General features: G+C 42.3%; 1 protein-coding gene across 1 annotated transcript; it reads left to right on the forward strand.

Moving 5' to 3' along the window:
• Window positions 1–13,812: 13,812 nt before the first annotated feature.
• Window positions 13,813–18,054, forward strand: LOC132383683 (histone H3-like). Its single transcript, XM_059954875.1, has 2 exons — window positions 13,813–14,063; window positions 17,619–18,054. The coding sequence occupies exon 2, from the start codon at window positions 17,644–17,646 to the stop codon at window positions 18,052–18,054; it is 411 nt and encodes a 136-aa protein (XP_059810858.1). The 5' UTR covers window positions 13,813–14,063; window positions 17,619–17,643.
• The last annotated feature ends 1,515 nt before the right edge of the window (window positions 18,055–19,569 follow it).

Below are 19,569 nucleotides of genomic sequence, written 5' to 3' on the forward strand. Positions count from 1 at the left end.
ACGGAATATAAGGTGTCGTTCCTTCAGCCTGAGTGTGGCTTCATCTTGACAGTAGAGGAGGTTGTGTATAGACATATCAGATTGGGAATGGGACGTGGAATTAAAATGTGTGGGCACTGGGAGATCCAGCAGACAGAGCCAGACAGGTGGTAGTGGGGGGAAAAAAACACATCATCGGCATTAAGTATCGACTCCCACCAACACTTCATTTTACTGGGAGTTTTAATTACTGAAATAAAATGACTCAAACGTCTCACAGCTGGCTAACTGGATACTGTATCTGTTTAATTAGCAGCTCCGTCAGACACTCTGAGCTGATCTATTCCCAAAGGCTCTGATTTATAAAAAATAATCAGACTCCACAGATACGGTTGAACTCTGATTACATTTTTTAGTTACAGTGAGTTGAACAATTATTTTATTTCAACACCAAGGTCTCTGATGTAACTAGTGAGCCATTTGAACACAAATACATCAACATTCTTAGGCATTACTTTTGGCTGTCAATAGCGCCTGTAGATTTAATTACAAAATTTAAGCTCTGTCACGGAACAGATACATTTATAGATTTCACGTTTCTATCAGCAGTTTATTCCCTCCTAAATGGAGTCCAACGACACTGACAGACACCTACCTTTTGTATATTTAATTTCCCACTTTGATATGTCCTTTAGTACTTCAACTCCCTCCTGGTTGCTCATGCAAGCCCCGCTCTCAGTGAATTGTATGGACCCAAAACACTGTTCTCCATATCTTGTACACGGCAGGACCCGGTCGCCATTACCCCTTTCTTGAACGCACACAGTTATCAACAATTTTACATTGTATAGATATTCCCCTTTGAGAAATATAACATGATTTGAGATTTGAAATATTAAGTATTGAGCATTCCATTCCCTACAATCCCTGACGTTCAAAATCCTGCCTCTTCTGTACACATAGTAGCTATTAAAACAGAGTGGTTTGTTCCAAGATATTCACTGGAGTGTAGATCTCGAGCTATATAGATATTTAATGCTGTTGTGTGTCTCTTCGTAGTGACCACTTCTCTAGGGAAGTGCTGGTACGATGGTGCAGAGGTCGAGATGGGTGGGTTTTTTTTAGAAAATGGACGCAAGGCTGCGGGGCTTTCATCGTACGGAGTAAACAGCTACCATTATAAGCAGAAACACTTCATCAGGACCGAGGTGTCGGCTGGAAACATGCACCGTTTACTCTTTTCCATAGATACTGTCGGGACTGCTGACTTCCTCCAGCCTTTCGTATAACCATATAACAATTACAGCATAGAAAAAAGCTATCTCGGCCCTTCTAGTCTGTGTGGCCAACGCTTACTCTCACCTAATCCCACTGACCCGCACCCAACCGATACTTTCCATTCCTTCCATGTCCATATACCTGTCCAATTTTGCTTTAAATGACAATACCGAACCTGCCTCTACCACTTCAACTGGAAGCTTATCCCACACAGCTACTACTCTCTGAGTAAAGAAATTCCCCCTCATGTTATCCTTAAACCTTTGTCCCCTAAGTCTCAACTCATGTCCTCTTGTTTGAAACTCCCCTACACTCAATGGAAAAAGCCTATCCACGTTAAACCTGTCTATCACCCTCATAATTTTAAATACCTCTATCAAGTTCCCCCTCAACCTTCTACGCTCCAAAGAAGAAAGACCTAACTTGTTCAATTTGTCGCTGTAACTTAGGTGCTGAAACCCAGGTAACATTCTAGTAAACTTTCTCTGTACTCATTGTATTTTGTTGACATCTTTCCTATAATTCGGTGACCAGAACTGTACACAATACTCCAAATTCGACCTTACCAATGCCTTCTACAATATTAACATTACATCCTAACTCCTATACTCAATGCTCTGATTTATAAAGGTCAACATACCAAAAGCTTTCTTCACCACACTATCCACATGAGATTTACCTTCAGGGAACTATGCACCATTATTCCTAGATCACTCTGTTCTACTACATTCTTCAATGCCCTATCATTTACATTGCGTTGTTACATATGCGTTGCTATTTTCGTGTTAAGGCTATTATCAATGGTTCTGCCTTTTATTCATTTCATTCAGATCACAAGCACTCACACACACACACACACACGCACACATACACACACACACACACACACACACACACACACACACATCATTAAATTGTGCAGTCAGTTAAGTTGAAAGAGTAAGCCTGCAATTTGCATTGTACTAGTGCAAAGTATGGCGAATGTCACCCAACTATTCAAAAAGGAAGAGAAGCAGAGAAAAAAAATATATAGACTACACAAAATACTGGAGGAACTCAGCAGGCCAGAGCGCATCTCTTTTCCATAAATGCTGGTTGGGATGCGGAGCTCAAACACGTAAACATAGAAATACGCTCCCACATACACATAAACAAACACAAATGCGCATAAATACACAGCCCTTTTCTCACTGAATATTCTAAAATTATCACGAAATAGACGTAGATACATACAGCAATGTCATAAAGGGAACAAGGAAGGGTTGGATTTTGTCAAATGATCAAGTTGCTGATGTATTACGCTTTTGTAAACATCTTAAATCTGCCAGTGTTACAAGAATATTAAGAAGAAATGTTTGACTTTGCAAAGCGACGAGCGGACCGGTTAAATATAAGAATAGTACTCTAAATGTGGAGATGAATTGCTACGGGATGCCTGAAAGTCAACGAGAGAAAATCAAGAATTAGATACAACTTTGGATGAGAGACAGATGTCCCGACAGACAGCTAAATAGACAGGCAAGCAGACAGTTAGCCAGACTTCTTGTGATGTTTATTCCGTAACTCCGTAACTCCGTAACTCCTCATCTCTGTCAGCTGTGTGAAAGAGAGTGTCGGGTTCATTCTGTACCTGTCACCCAATTGGTGTCTTACCAGTTCGTCTCTTACGTGAGTGGCGGGAGAGTGGAATTGAATATTTTTTCAGACAGAGGTTGACGGATACTTGACAAAGTGCTGCTGTGATATTTACAGCGGTGTGTGGGGACAAACATTTGGGATTCTGACGTATCCAATATTCAATGGAGAAGTGTGCTTGCAGCGCTGATTGAGGATTCGTCCTCTTGATTTTAATGTCAATGAGTCTCTTTGTTCCTGTAGTGTAATGACTAGGACAGTACGCTACGCTTCAATTGTGAGCAAACTGTTCCAAGAGCTCCTGGTTCTGGCATTGAATACCTGCGTCCAATATATCTACGTCTCCATCCGACACTTACCCTACCGACAGAGCTAATCCCCTACTTTCCGAGAAGAGTCCACATGCTCGCTAGTGTCCCTCGGGCCCTCCACATTTCACTTAATTCCACAATTTGTATCACATTGATTCTCCGACTGAGTCGCATCACTTCCCAGAATCTGTAACCTCTAGATTTACAGGAAAGGTTATCCGCAATCCATCTATCTATAACTTTATAAATCTGAAACGTCACCCTTAACTTTCTGACTCCAAAGAAAACAAAGTCACAAGGGACGATTACAAATCGAATATTACTTTATATCTCACCAGAAGAGGTATAAGAATATTTGTTGAAAATGAGCACGGGGAAATTGAGAATGTAGTTCAGTTCTTTTACATTGCCCTTCATAAAAAGTTGGTTTCACGATGGCCAAATTGTGAATTAATGCATGGCCAGAGGCAGAAACTACTTTTTCCGGAGACCGTCGATAATGGGGGCTTGAGATCAGCAAAAAAGTGAATTCTTGTCTTTTCTCAGTTTGGGCAGATTCTAAACATCTAGTGCCAATGCAATCTAATCCCTAAGAACTCTCCAAGACGAAGTTAGTTTTCTTACAGAACTGATCAGGAATTGGGTATAAATCCAGTTCCACTAACAGCTCCTCCCCAGACACAGGGCACGACACAATAGCAGAATCGCCTTTGTGTATCTACTTCCATTTCTACTAAAACATTCACACCTAACCTCATTGGAGCAACTCCATAAGTACCGGGATCGGTGAGCATTGCTCCTCTCATCCGGCTCTGGATGCTCATCATCCAAGATGAAACTTCGCATTCTAAAAGTGAGCTCAGGCACTATCGGACGGAAATGACTCTCCTGGATATGTCCCTGACAATGGCCATGGTATTTACCCTGTCGCCCACCGCCTCTTATCACTTGCTACCCACGGACTCAAGACGGTATAATCTAACGGGCAATGACTGCGCCATCTAGTGCATCCTGGGTATATGTAGGACACCATTGCGGTCACATTCTGTTCCCTCGGTCTAACACTGGGCCTATTACCTGCTGTCCACGATCAGTAGCTGTTTTTAAACAAAGATGCCAGACAATTGTCATCAGCCGACTGATAATATGGCTGTTTTTTTTCCTCTACCTAATTCCAAGAACTTGTTTAAATTGAAAAAGATGCTCAGATACACTGGAATATTCAGCAAGCTAGAGTGCATCTCTGGAAAGCTACCAGTGCTAAATCTGCCAACAGAGCGGCTCCAAATCATGCATTTTGTTCAGCATTGTTGAATTTAATATGAGGTCCAGAAATCAGATATGATCTACAACAGTATATGCAGACAGAATTTGCATTTGCCTTGTTGGTAGGAATTACTATGGGAGCAGTAGGGTTAAACAAGAAAGCGACATTAATTAGTGTAAAAGAGCATTTCCAGAGCTCAGTGTTTCTGTAGAATCGGCTCACGGAGTCCTGGGTTTTGTAAATGGACGTATTGGGAAGCCTAGCGACGAATTCATGGTGAATACTGGTATGGCCGAAAATGATGGAGGAGGTGTATGGTGACACAGAGATAGGGTGCTGATGGTCGGAGCGGAATGGTTTTTGTAGGAAACACCGCAGCCGCAGAAAATGAAATCCAAAACTGACGATGATGAAAACACACACCACTTCCCGAAAAACGTTAACTTTGCACAGATGCCGCCTGACCTAGTCAATATATTAAATGCTTTCTGAATGAGTATTGTGTTCATCTATGGCTACCAGACTTCGGCAAAGATAGAAAAGCGTTAGAGTGATCCAGAAAAGATCTAATAAAATAATTCTAAGGTGTGGCATTTTAGTGATTCGATAGATTGTTGAACCCTGCGTTGCTCATCTTGAAACCGAATGGGTTGCGAGGGGATCTGATGAAGATACTTAAAATTTGAAATTAAATGGAAGCCGCTGAATTCAGAAGTGCACCTCACGGTGAAAGGAAATTCGTTGATGAAGCAGTTGAAGATGTTTGAGCCCAAGGAACGGTTGTGAGGAATTCCTGTAGAGGTGTCCTGGGCCTTGAGTGTAAGAGGCTGACAAACACAACTGATTAACGTTGTGCTGGAGTTGATGGCGACGATAGAATGCCATCCTTGTGGTTAATGGCGAACATAATTTTATCAAAAGCAGACTGGACTGGAGGACATGTTCACATTGGCGGAATGTCTGACAATAAAGGGACATGGAACGAAGTTCAATTATCAGGTATATTCCGAGCAGAATTCAGAGAGCTCAAAGGATATTAAGAGATCGGCAAATGTCGGTAAAGGGGATCCATTCCTGGTTCACAACCACGTTACCCCTGCTGTAGCTGAACCGACCTTTTGTATAGTTGCCCATTATGCCTCCATCCAACTGGTCTTAAGTTCTGTCCCCAGCCTCCCGCCGTTTGTGGGCTTGGAGATTCCGCATGTAGCTCACTTGGGCACTTCACGGATGTCGACAGTGAGCAGCTGTTTGCGAAGCTCCGATCCCTTCTTTGGGCCAAGGGTGAAGATCTGCCGCCAAAAAGAAGGAAAAACATACCACCTCTGCCTGTGTCCAGTTTGTGATCAGATTCGCAATCCCTCTGCTGAAATGTCAGCTAATTACAGCCAACCTGATGTCCTTTAATTTTAAAATGGAAAGGAAGATAATAAATTACTTCTTAGGTGCATAAAAACAATCGATGTACTGTAAATTGGTATATCTGCTACCCTAATTGATAGTGCGTTTTTGTTATATTCCTTATCTTACTGTGATTTTATGCCTTTTAGGATCCAGATTTACAATAATTTAGTTTCTTCCTTACATTTCTGCACTGGAAATGACGTTAAACAATCAATGTACACAATCTCGCGATATAAGAGGCCTCTGGTTAGTTGTGTTCAACGGAAAGATTTACAGACGGGGAGAGCTTTAAAGGGACAATAGTCTTTATCAGAGGGCTGACTGTGAGTACACCAGTCGTCAAGTGAAATTTCCAAAGTGGAAGACAGGTATTCTGAAGTGGTACGCGGATGAAGGGCGGTGACTGTCATGGGAAGGAGAACGGTGATTAATAATTGCATAACGAATAACAGATTTAATGTCAAATCATTTTCATAGTAGAAGGCATTGAGAAGGAATGATCAATTGTCTCAAGCAGGAGTGACAAAGGATAAGTGGAGCGTTGAGTCGGATGCCTGCCCCTTTATGGGGATTGGAACAGTAAGGCTGGCCGTGAATGAGTTGAATCGCCGTTTTCCGAGGAAGAAATCGTGGCGAAATCCATGAGTACTGGAACCAACGCAAGGCTTCAGATGAGAGATCTGACTAATAGTTAGTTCCAGTCATGGCGGCGATCGTGGAAGGAATAAAGATAAAAACGAAATATTGTGAATAGCAGGGAGTGTGTGCGTTTGGAGTCAAGGACATATAACCTGCATCAAGGAACCACACAAAAAAATGCAACACCTATCTTCCTTGCTCTTCGGTTGTAAATTTTATTTAATCGTTCACTGGACGGGGACTGGCCGTGCAGTGCTTTATGGGGAAGTAATTATGTAGCATAATTACACACTGGCCTTCCATTACCATTATCATTTTCAGGACTAGGTTCTGGAATAACGTAACGTCGATTGTTGCTCGGAGTCAACAATAAATTGTCCAGCTGTGGGTTACGGAGAAGCAACGATGGCATGAGACTTCTCAAATCCGACATGGATGACCTGAAGTACGCCTGTTAAAACATGAGACTTGGGCATGAGGAAAGCAACACCGTCCCAAAAATTCCTTTGTTACAGAAATGCCAACAGAAGCTCTGAAGTTCTCATCTCAGGGAGAGGAAAGTTACACCAAGAAGACAGGCTGCATCTGGGAACAATTTGAAAGACGAGTCCTGTTAGAGGACTTTGGCTAGTTAGTGTAACAAGGTAGGAAATCTTGCAGCATAATTAGAGACTGGCAGAAATGACATCCTGGGAATTACCGAATCGTGACGGAAAGATCATAGTTAGGAGCTTATTGGCCAGGGATGCTCATTGAATCTAAAGGGCCGGCAGACAGGCAAAGGAGTGAATAGCTCTGCTGGTAAGAAAAAAAAACTGAAAATTAGTTTTTAGAACGAGATGAAATAATATTGGTGTATGTGGAGCAAGCACGAGGAAATCTAGAGATGCTGGAAGTTCAAACAACAACACACTCAAAATGCTGGTGGAACACAGCAGGCCAGGCAACATCGATAGGGAGAAGCGCTGTCGACGTTTCGGGCCGAGACCCTTCGTCAGGACTAACGTTAGTCGAAACGTCGACAGCTCTTCTCCCTATCGATGCTGCCTGGCCTGCTGTGTTCCACCAGCATTTTGTGTGTGTTGGTGTTTGTAGAATATTTTGCGGGAAGAGTTAAAGAACTGCAAGGGTAAAATGTCCCTGCTGGGAATTTTATATATACATATAAAATAATGATGGGGCGGATTTCAATATGCAGATAGATTTGGGAAGTTCAGAAAGGTGCTGCATCTGAAGAAACCTAAAATCAAGAAGGCCGACAAGCTGGAATTTTAGAGCAGTCTATGTTTGAGCCGACTTGTGTAAAAAATATTCTAGAGTAGGTGTTCCACAATGAACGCGATTTGATTAGAGAACTTAAGGTAATGGAACATTTAGGAGGCAGGGATCATAAAATAACAGGATTCACCAGGCAGCTTGAGAGATAGAAGATAAAGTCAGATTTGCCAGTATTACAGTGGAGGAAAGTAAATGACAGAGGCTGTCCAGTGTTGACACGGATAGATTACTTGTATGGATAACGGCAGATCAGCAATGGCTGGAGTTTGGGGGAACAATTCAGAAGGCGCACAATATATGCTCCCAACGATGAAGACGTATTCTAAAGGGAAGGTGAGGTACCGTTGCTTAAAAGGAAAAGTAATGGCATATTGAGCTAACTGACGTGAAGTTAAAGAATGAGGAAGCTTTTAAAATAAACAGGATATAACAAAAACGCTGTGAGAGAGGAAATAAAAGACGAAATATGATATAGCTATAAAGGCGTATACGTAAAGTCACACCGTCACCCCCCCCCCCAAGTAAATATGAGTAAGAGAGGCGAGGGTAGATATCGGTCCACTGGGAAATGGCGCTAGAGAGCTCATAGTAATGTGGAAACAAAGAAGTTGCTAAAGAACATATAACAAGTAGTTTGCGTCAGGCTCCACTATGAGGCACACTTGCAGAGATTCTAGAATCTTCGAGGATAGGTGTGAGTGTAGTTGTTATTAATAAGGATAACGTGTTTGAGAAGCGGAAAGAGATGAAGGTAGAGAAGATGCTTGAACCAGATGGAATACACCCTAGGGTTCTCTACCAGGTAGCTGAATAGACAGTAGATGATCATTCAAAAATCCCTGTATGGTTCCGGAGGTCTGGAAAATTGCAAATGCCACTTTACTTTTTCAGAATGGAGTGAACTAGTAGAAAGGAAACTATCAGACAGTTAGCCGGACTTAAATAGTTGGAAAGATGTTCGAGAACTTTATTATGGATTGTACTCACATGACGTTAATAGGTCCAAGTCAACATAGTCTTCTTCAGTGGAACTCTTGACCGACAAATAGGATAGAATACTTTGAAGAACTCACAATATAGATAGAGAGAGGGGAGTGAACGAATATTGGTTACCTGTATTTTTCGAAGGCATTTGGCAAGTTGCAGCACATGAGGCTGTTTAATAAGATTATATCACATGGTATTACAACAAATATACGAACATGAATCGACATTGGGTGACTGGCAGAAGGCAAAGAGAGCATAACGGTGGCTTTTTACGTTGGCTGTCGGTGACTAGTGGTGTTCCACAGGATCAGATTTGGAATCGCTTGCTTTCACGTTTAATGTCGAAGATTGGCCTTGTGGCATAATTTGCGGACGATACAAAGACAGATATTGGAGCAGGTAGTGTTGTGGTGGCAGGGAGTCTGCAAAAGGACTTAAAGAGATTAGGTAATCGCCAAAAAAGTGGCATGTGGCAGATTTTGTAGGGAAATTTATGGTCATGCATTTTAGTAGGAGGAGACAGTGTTCCAAACGGGAAGCAAATTCAAAAATCAGAGGTACAAAGGGCTTTGGAAGTCCTTGACAGCATTCACTAAAGGTTATCGTGCAGTTTGAGTGGGTGGTAAGGGTGACAACTAAAATGTTAGCATTTATTTTAATATGATTATAATATAAGAACAAAATTGTATTGTTGAATTTTTACGAGGCATTGGTAAGGCAGCATGGAGAATCGTGATTAGTTTTGGGATCTCTATTTACGGAAATATGTGCTGACATGGGAGACTATCCAGAGGAGCTTCAGAACAAAGGTTCCAGGAATGAAACGGTTAACATATGAGGGGTGTTTGATATCTCTGGGCCGATATTCGCTGAAGTTTAGAAGAATGAAGGGAAAATCCTGTTCAAGCTATCAAATGTTGAAAGGTCTGGATAGAATGGATGTGGGGAAGATGAAATGAAATGAGGAGGAACTTCGTTAGCCAGAGGGTGGTACATATGTGGATTTTTTTTTCTTTTGCCACAGATGCTGTGGATCCATGTCGGTGAGAATATTCTATGTGGAGCTTTATAAGTTCCTCATAAATCAAAGCGTCAAATGTTACGGAGATAAGACTCGAGAATGGGCTTGAGGGAGATAACAAATCAGCTGTAACAGCATGGTGGAGCAGACACGATCCGCCGAATGCCGTAAATCCGCTTCATGGTCTAATGTTTTTTTATCGTCCGATGGGGGTACTCTCGATGACCCATGCTCCAGTCTGTGTAATGGAGTTAATGGCTTAAGCACGTAAGTATTGTGAATTCGCAGATAAAAGGACAGTGCAAGTAGAAAGCATTTTATGCTGCTTTGTTTTGCCGATTTTCTATGTATTTTCCTCAAATGATACAAATCATGTAAGAAAAATAATGCTCCTATCGTAAGAATTTATGGATATATGTTTTAGCCGGTACTTTGCCTTAAATTTGATAAAGCATTCTAGTAGATTCTGCGTCCTGTAAAATCTGGAAAAAAAAAAGATAGAGTAGAAAGAAATTGAGTAATTTATGAAAATAAATCACCGGCAGGGAATTTGTGTGGGAAAATGAACTGTTATTGCTGAACTAAAATCCGGTGTTTCTGGTTAATTCTATGATGGATTTGTTATCACTATTCAACCTGTCCGTAGATTGCAGACACTTTCACCATGAAACAAACCACTTACGTTCTTGACAGATATTGCCCATACCATTGTCGATTTCGTGATGTTTCTCCGGTTACGTAACTACTCCAATCATCAACTAACTTATTTCTCATCTAATTTGACCACTATTTGGGCACCATCAAAACTGAAGGCAAAATGGAGTTGTGCATCCTCGCCTTGCAGTGAAACGCATGCCTAAATTAACAGACAAACTGAATGGCCTTCGTAACATATGAATATTAATGCCCCGCAGCGACTGATAGAAATGATAATTAAGTTCGATATTTCACCTTGTAAAAGTATTGAGTCAAAGATTTGCTCCATCTGAAAACTATAAACCTTTTTTGTCATAGAGACCAAATTTCAACATTCTCATTTGAAAGTGAGGACAAGCAAAATTAAATATAATTGTTATTTTATGAGGAGGAATTTTCTTTGCACCATCAGACATCTCTTATAAATAGTTTCCCTGATGTGTTTATTCAGTGGACAGTCACTGATGTGACTAACGAGGGGCTATGATTAAACATCAGAGTGCGCTTTCGTCTCAGGTACAGGAACTTACGATTCAATCAACAGCAGATATCGGCATTTAGACCATTTTGACCTGATCGCTGTTTCACACCGAAAATGTGTTATGCAACAATTTACTACGTAGCGAGTATTTACTATCCTGTATTGGCAGTTATCCCTGGTAAGTAACTGGAGTTCGCTGTTGTCTGTGTGTTTTGTTCTTATTACTGTACCTGCTGCACGGCATAATAGTCACCATAAAATCTGTCACGGATGCTGCCTCATCTGGTGAGCGTTTTAAACCTGTTCATGTTTAAAAATATATCCTTCTTATTTGTCTCTGACATTGCTAATCGTTTTATTTGACCGATTCTTTCTAAATTTTAGCATTTAATAAAGACAGTATTGACTCTGTCCCTTATTCGACTTTTCAAAGATTTAGCAGCTTGTGTTATTGAAAATCTTTATTTAATAGAACTTGCTTAAATTCTTAATATACATGAGGAGGAAAATATTTACGTTACTTTTCCGTCTAAATGTGCAATGTGAAGTTTATAGTAATTTCAAATAAATAGTCTGTTCAACAGGATATTCAATAAAATACTGTTGTGTTCGCATGACGTAGTCTATATGATGGCCTGGTGGAAGAAGCTGTACTGGCGTCGGTTCATCCTGGCTTATCCGGAATGTTAACAGCTGGAGCAGTTTGTAGTTGGGGTGACTCAGTCCACAATGATCCTTCAGGCCCTTTTTGGACACCTGGCTTTGTAAATATCCTGAATCGTGGAAAGTTCACATCTACAGATGCACTGAGCTGTCCACACCACTGTTTGCAGGCTCATATCAAGTATAGTTTCCCAACCAGCCAGAGACTCAGCTAGTCAGGATGCTCTCAATTGTGCCCCTATGAAAAGTACTTATGATATGGGGGTCCTCACCAAACTTCTTCAACCGTCTGAGGTGTAAGAGGTGCTGTTGTGCCCTTTTCAACACATAGCCAGTATGTGCACACCACGTGAAATCCGCGGAGTTGTTTATGAACAACTTAAAGCTGTTTACCTTCTCAACCCCAGATACACTGATGTCAACGCATGCCAACCTGTCTCCATTCTTCATGATTCCCCGTCAGATTTATGAAAATGAAATGGTATTTACTGTCGCTGGAGCTCTGCCTGAGAGATCCCTTGTTTATCGGCAACAAGTAGGTCCTTCTCTTCAAGATTTCTACATCGATCAGCTGTATGGTGGACTACATAATTCCCTTTGTACAACTGCCACTCGAACCTGCCGTTTTCCGCCAATCGAAGAGCAGTTTCCGAACACGAAAACACGCATTTCCATTCTCCAAGACGAACCCAAACAGACGCGGTATAGGGTCAAAAGAATGAGACTCAGTCAATCAGAAACAAATGAATTCTCAGCATACGTAACAAGTTAAATTGATCAGAGTCGAAACTAACACTTTTTTTCCTGCTTCAGGTTAGTTTAATGGCGACTGTGATCCTGTCCCGTGGAAAATGCGGACTCTCCAAATGTGTTTCTTGTTACCTTGGATGAATAGCAGCAGCTGATTTAATGTGTGTTTACATTGCTGTAGTTTTTGAGCGGGTGAATAATATTTATATTTATTCCCTTCCTCTGCACATAACCCCGATTTGCGCCGTGACATTTCCCCTGAGCATCGCAATAATGGACTGTTCTGTTCGGCTCACGGTGGCTTTCACGTTCGATCGCTGCATTGCAATCTGTTGTCAAACGTTTGGAGAACGATACTGCACCGAGTGGACAGCGAATGTGATGATAGCACTCGTGGGTTCAGGGTGTTGTGCGAGACATGTTGCATTTTACTTTGCGGTAGGTCCTTACCTTATCATTGGCAACGTCCCTGGTTTTGTATTCTCAAAGCAGATTGCCGTACTTTACCATGTTGGAAAGCTTTCCAGACGTTTAGTAGTATTAACAGAATGTTATTGCCAATCACTCTGATTATATTGTTTAACGTTTTAAAAATCAGTCATATTATAGCGCAAACTGAGTCCGCCAGGCAGTCAGGAACAGCGGAGAGAATAAGAAGGATCCAACTGTGGTAAACCGGCGAAGGTAGGTGATTTTCTTTCGCTCTTAAGAACCCCAAAGTATATCCTGCAGCATTTCGGTTTCATCCTGCAATTTCACAAAAGGAAATTCGTGGAGGAGCTGAAGATTAGAGTAAAATATCTGGTTACATTAAATGGTAGTTTTTGTAAATAAAGCGAAAATAGAATTGTCAGTTCTGCTGGGAGTCCAAATAAGATTGAATGACATTCAAATTTCTGATGAATGTGCCAAACATTCATGAATCCAGGTGAGCGAACGTTCGTAGCTTATAGACAACATGATTTCCTTTACATTGATATTTATATACACACTGGATTATCGAGCTCTGGAACAGGAGTGCGCTGCGCTATAACAACGGGAAGAATTTACCTGGAACATGAAATTGTGGAGTCAGTTAATTTGAAAGAGTAAGCCTGCAAATTGCATTGTACTACTGCAAAGAATGACTAATGTCACCCCAGCATTCAAGAAGGAAAAGAAACAGATTTTTTTTAATATAGTCTACACAAAATACTGCAGGAACTCAGCCGGCCACAGCGCATCTCTTTTCCATAGATGCTGGTTGGGATACTGAGCTCCGCCAGGCTCGTGTGTGTGTATGGTACTTGGATTTACAGATCTCCACAATTCCTCTTGTTTGTGAACTTTTGTACCAGTTAGCCCGACGTCAGGGATTGGAACAATGTTGATGTCCACTACTAAGAATGAGTTTTCAGGGTACTTTCGGGTTCATGACAAAACAGACCAAAGGCAAAAAGCGTGCCTTATGAAAAGGCAGCATGCTTCCCTGACTAATCGGTTGGAGTTCGAAAGAATAACGGGCGGGATAAACAAAGGAGAGGCACTTACAGTTGTTTACTTAGATTTTCAGAATGTATTTGGCAAGATGCAACACGAGGGTGCAGATGAATATAATTACTGGAATATTACCGGAAAGGTGCCTGCAGGAATACAAGGTTAGCTGATTGCAAGAGGCAAAGAGTGGGAAATAAGGTAATTTTTTTCTAGTCCTCTGCTGGTGATTAATAGCGTCCCGCATGAGTCGGTGTTGGGACCTCTTATTCTCATGTAACAAGTCAATGATCTGGATGTCAGAATTGATGGCATTGTGTATTTATTTGCGGACGATAACAAAATAGGCAGATTGACAATAATATAGAGGAAGCAGGGAGTCAGCAGAGGATTGCAGAGTCCGGAGTGATTCGGCGAATGGAGCACAGTGTAGGAAACTGCATTATCATGTACTTTAGAAGAAGGAGTAATGGAGTAGATTATGTTGTAAACAGGGTTAACATCAGAAATCAGACGTGCAAAGGGACTTGGGAGTATAACACGCTGGTATTGGAGAAGCACCAGAGCAGGTTGACAAGAATGGCTCCTGGAAAGGAAGGGCTAAGGTATGAGGAACGATTGATGGATATCGGTCTATTCGCAGGAATTCAGATGAATGACAGGGAATCTCGTTGAAATCTATCTTATAGGACTCTAGAGTAACCGTGTATGGATGTTTCAGATAGTAGGTGAATACTGAACCAGTGGGCTCAGCGAAAGTACAGAAGGACATCCCTTTATAGCAGGGATGAGGAGGTTTTTCTTTAGTCAGGGGGAGGTGAATCTGCGGAACTGATTTCCACCTTCAGCCATGGATGCCACGTCGTTGCGTATACTTCTAAAGGAAGTTGATATGTTCATGAATAAGGGCGTCAAATATTATTGAAAGAGGGCAGCTGAATGGGCCTGACAGGGGCAATGAATTCGTTGTGATGGAATAAAGGAACAGAATCCATGGATCGAATGGAATAATACCACTCCTCTGTCTCATGATCTCATGGCCTTATGACGACTGTGAATTTGGTCCACCGAGATGTAAAATTAAAATCATCCCGTGAGGCTGTAAGGTTGACTGAGGCACTGATTCAAGATACGACAGAGATCGTTGCAGAGGGACTGAGACTATATCTGAACATGGTGGAACGGGAGATCGTCGGGGAGAGTGCGTAGATTCTAAAGTGTGTAGACGGAGGTGAATAGGCTGACATCACCTGATTTAAACACCTCACCTGGACTCATTTGAAAATGTCCTCCTTGCTATTTGAATGCGCAATATCGTCAGAGTGGGATGGCACAATTATTCGGTTTTCGACATCCGAGGGAAAATGGTAAATAGTGAATTTAATCTCTTACTAATTTTGGGGAAATGACTAAACATTCTGTTTTACTCTCGACGTCAACAGGGATTGATTTTCTCTGAAAAACTCTCTTAATTGAAACGGCCTTCTGCAGAAGCAGTGACAGATGTTTTGCATCTTCTATTGGAATGAATTTAAAATGTTGTTAATTCCGGTGTTTTCGAGTGTGTCGCCGGAAAATCTCCCGGAAAACTGCGGTGCTGAAAGTTATAAGATCAAAATGAATAAGAGAGAAAGGGCATTGTCAGTTGTTTTTTTTTTCTCTAGGCTCAGTCACCGGGTGGGAGCCGGTGAGAATCTTTTGCTTCATTTCACACAAAGATATTTGGAAGAGCTGATAAAAGTCGAACGTTCTTCTTGTCAGAGCAATTTATCCATGTTTCTGTTCTGTTCCGTCCACTTGATGTTCCCAGACTCAAAACAATAGATGTTGCGCAACATCCAGTCAACAGGCAGCCGGCACCTCAACAGCTAACGACCGGTGGATGCAGTTTGTATATTTATTCATTGACATACAGCGCGGAATAGTCCCCACCTGCCCATCGAAACATTGTGCCCAGCCATCCCCTGATTTAATCCTAGCCTAACCCCAGGATAATTTGTAATGTCCAATTAACCTACCAACTGGTACGTCTTTAGTCTGTGGGAAACAGACGGAGCACCCGGAAAAAACTAACGCGGTCACGGGGAGAACGTACAGGCTGCAGTATGGAGTTAGCGTGAATCGCTGTTACAGCAAACCATTACGCTACCTGTTTTTGAAACTCATTTCAGAATAAATCAAAGCTTTGTCTTTACAATGGTATGCACTTAACGCCGAAATTAACCTTTACTGCCAGCAAACTACTGATTACAACAAGAGCTAAATTCTGAAAAAGACCTCAAGCTCTCTCGTTACACAGTAGTCCGATGGTAGGCAGATTGACTGCTGTTGGTAGATGGTCGGCAATCTGCTCTCCCACAATGGAATTCCTCACAACTGTCCCTTGGTCTCAAACATCTGCAGCTGCTTCATTAATGACTTTCTGTTCATCACAAGCTGCAAAATGAGGTGGATACTTATGATTTCAACAGCTTGGATTTCGTTTGAAATTTTAAATATCTTCATCTGATTCCCCTCGCAATCGTTTCAATCCCATGCCAAACAAACACGGTTTCAACAATCTAAAGGACGACAAAAATATTACACCTTGCATTTATTCTAGAAGATCTTTTCTCCTCACTCTTAAATGTCTTTCCATCTTTGCTGAAGTACAGCAACCACAAATGAACACAATACTCCTGAAATGCAGAACATACTGAATATATTTCATACATCTGGGGGCATCTGTGTAAATTTAATGTTGCATGTGGCGTAGTTAACAAGACCTTTTTTTGTGTTCGTTATTATTATCGCAAGATTTGCTTTCCATTTTCATCGTCTGCCTCATTTTCTTCAAGTTGCTGCACACTCTCAGCCACTCCCCACTCTGAAGCCTCCACCACCGTCTGTGGCTGGCCCTTTATTCACGGGGCTTCGTCGTTCTGATTCCCGATGTGTCTATTTATAAATCGCAAGACTCTGTTTGCCTGATTTTACAGCAACACTGTGCTGTGGAAATGCTCCTTAACGCTGTTCACTGATGCGCTTCAGTGAAAACGTTCAGATAACAGTTATGTTCACATAACAGTTCATACCCGTTGCCGTTATGTGAATTCTGTCTGCGGAAGCACTGCTTGAACCATTCATTAACACATAACTTCAGTACTAGGCACGGTAAACGCTGGAAGCTGAGTCGGTGGTTAACAAGAGCAAAGAATCGCTGCGAGGCAGGGGATTCGCCGTGGTCAGGATCAAATCACAAATAAATTGAATTGCAGATGCTTGAAATCAAAGTAATATACACAAAACGGTGGAGGAAAGCAATAGGCCAGGCAACATCTAATGAAAAGCGTATACAGAGGATGCTTCGGGCCGCCACATTTCATCAGGGCTGGAGCAAACAGATGAGCAATCAGGTTAAAATGCTGGGGACAGTTGGGGAGAAGTACAAGATGGCGGGTAATAGATGAAACCAGGAGAAAGGAGGTCGTGAAAAAGGTGGAAATTGGGTTGGTAAAGGCGATAGAATGCTGCAGAAGGGGAATCAGAGAGGAGAGGACAGAAAGCCATGGAAGAAAGGGAAGGGGAAGAGCACGAGAGACAGGGGATGGGCAGGTGAACACATATGCTGAGAAAGGGAAATAGAAATGGGGACTGGTGAATAGGGGTCAATTACCTCAAGTTTGAGAAATCGATGACATGCCATCAGGTTGGAGGCTACCGGGAAGGAATCCCTGTCCTGGAGTCCATTTTGTCTATCTTGTTTCTGTATTTCAGCCTGTGGTCTTACCCCTGAAGCAGAATGGCCGGCACCAAGCAGAGAGCGCGCAAATCGACTGGCGGAAAAGCTCCTCGCAAACAGTTGGCGGCCAAAGCGACGCGGAAGAGCGCTCCTGCCACCGGCGGAGTGAAGAAGCCTCATCGCTACCGGCCCGGCACCGTGCCTCTGAGGGAGATCCGGCGCTACCAGAAATCCACGGAGCTACACATCCGCGAACTTCCCTTCCAGCGCCTGGTCCGGGAGATCGCTCAGGACTTTAAAACCGATCTGCGTTTCCAGTGCTCGGCCGTCATGGCCCTGCAGAAGCCAAGTGAGGCTTACCTGGTCGGGCTCTTTGAGGACACTAACCTGTGTGCCATCCACACCAAGCGAGTCACCATTATGCCCAAGGACATCCAGTTGGCCCGCCGCATCTGCGGGGAGCGCACCTAAACCCAGCCTATACTCCAAACACAAGAAAAGGCTCTTCTAAGAGCCACGATCGCGGCAGAGGAAAGGGCTATCAGTTCCTGCTGATTATTGCATTACTATTGTGGCGATGTACAATATCCATTCTGCCATCCTCCAAAGGTGTATTTAGACATGTTGATTGGCTTTGTTCAGTTCTCGCAGCTTGCCCACCCATCACCTCCCTCTTGTGCTCCTCCACCCTTTTCTTTCTTCCATGGCCTTCTCCCTCCTTCACCAATCAACTTCCCAGCTCTTTACTTCATCTCTCCTTTTCAGGATTCACATATCACCATTTTCTCTCTCTCTCCTCTACCCCCCACCTTTTAAATCTATTCCTCGACTTTTTGTTTCAAGTCTTGCCGAAGGGTTTTGGTCCAAAACATCGAGTGCATATTTTAGTTCTATAGATGCTACCTGGCCTGTTGAGTTCCTTCAGCATTTTGTGGATTTCCAGCAACTGTAGATTTTTTCTCGTTTGTGACTCAACGCTCTATATTGGTATCTCAGGGATAATGTATCTGTTTGCATTGTACAATCTGAATGGACTTTGTAGCAGAACATCCAGAGCAACAAGACCAGACCATTGAATCCTATTCTAGTCTTGTGATAAATACGTTACTTTCCTCAAATCTGTGTGGGAGGGTTTGAATAGTGTGTATCATGCAGCAACATTTGGGCTGATGGAATTGAAAACGATTTTGACTGTAGATATGTAACCAGTGTGTCCACAGTGATCAGTGATGGGGCCTCTGTCTGATCAGATTAAAATACTCACGGGCTGATTAGAACACTGATGACATGAATGTTGGTGCATTTGTGGATGGTGAGGAAGGATGTCAAATGGACAGTACTGGATGCAGACCAGTTGGAAACAGTGAAGGAAAAATGGGGGTCAGGGTTTAATCTGGACAAGTTTGAGGAGTTTTGCAGGTATTCAGGATAGCGGGGGTATTCCCTTCTGCCGTCTGTGTGAGATGACGAGTCTATCGGGACCCTGAGGACTTGTGGAAACTGTGTGGCAGTTTCTTTCGAACTTATAGTCTTTTAACATCTTTGGACTATTTTTAATGTGTCGATGGTCTGTTTTTTTATCAATTATGCTATTGTTTTCACTGTTGTAACTATGTGGTTTTGTGCAGATCCGGTAGCTTTAGTTTTTGGTTCGTTGGCTGCTAGAGTTAGTCTCCTGACTTGGTGTGTCTGGGTAGTCTTGCTTTGTCTGATGGGTTTGAAGCTCCTTTCCGTGGACGTGCTAAAATGGCAGCATGATATTAATACGCAACAGCCTCTCCGGACTCTGGATAGAAGATTGCCAAATGTTATGTTGATTTTCTGGTGTAGTCTGTTTTGTCATGTGCTTTTGTGATATCATTCTGGAGGAAAGTTGTCTCATTTTTTAACTGCATTGCATTTGTGGTCTCTAAATGACAATAATATGAATCTGAGGTCAAATGTTGGAGGAAGTTTCGTAGTAGATGACAACACCCTTAGGAGCAC

The sequence above is a fragment of the Hypanus sabinus genome, chromosome 31 (genome assembly GCF_030144855.1).
Source record: "Hypanus sabinus isolate sHypSab1 chromosome 31, sHypSab1.hap1, whole genome shotgun sequence".
Lineage (NCBI taxonomy): Eukaryota > Metazoa > Chordata > Chondrichthyes > Myliobatiformes > Dasyatidae > Hypanus > Hypanus sabinus.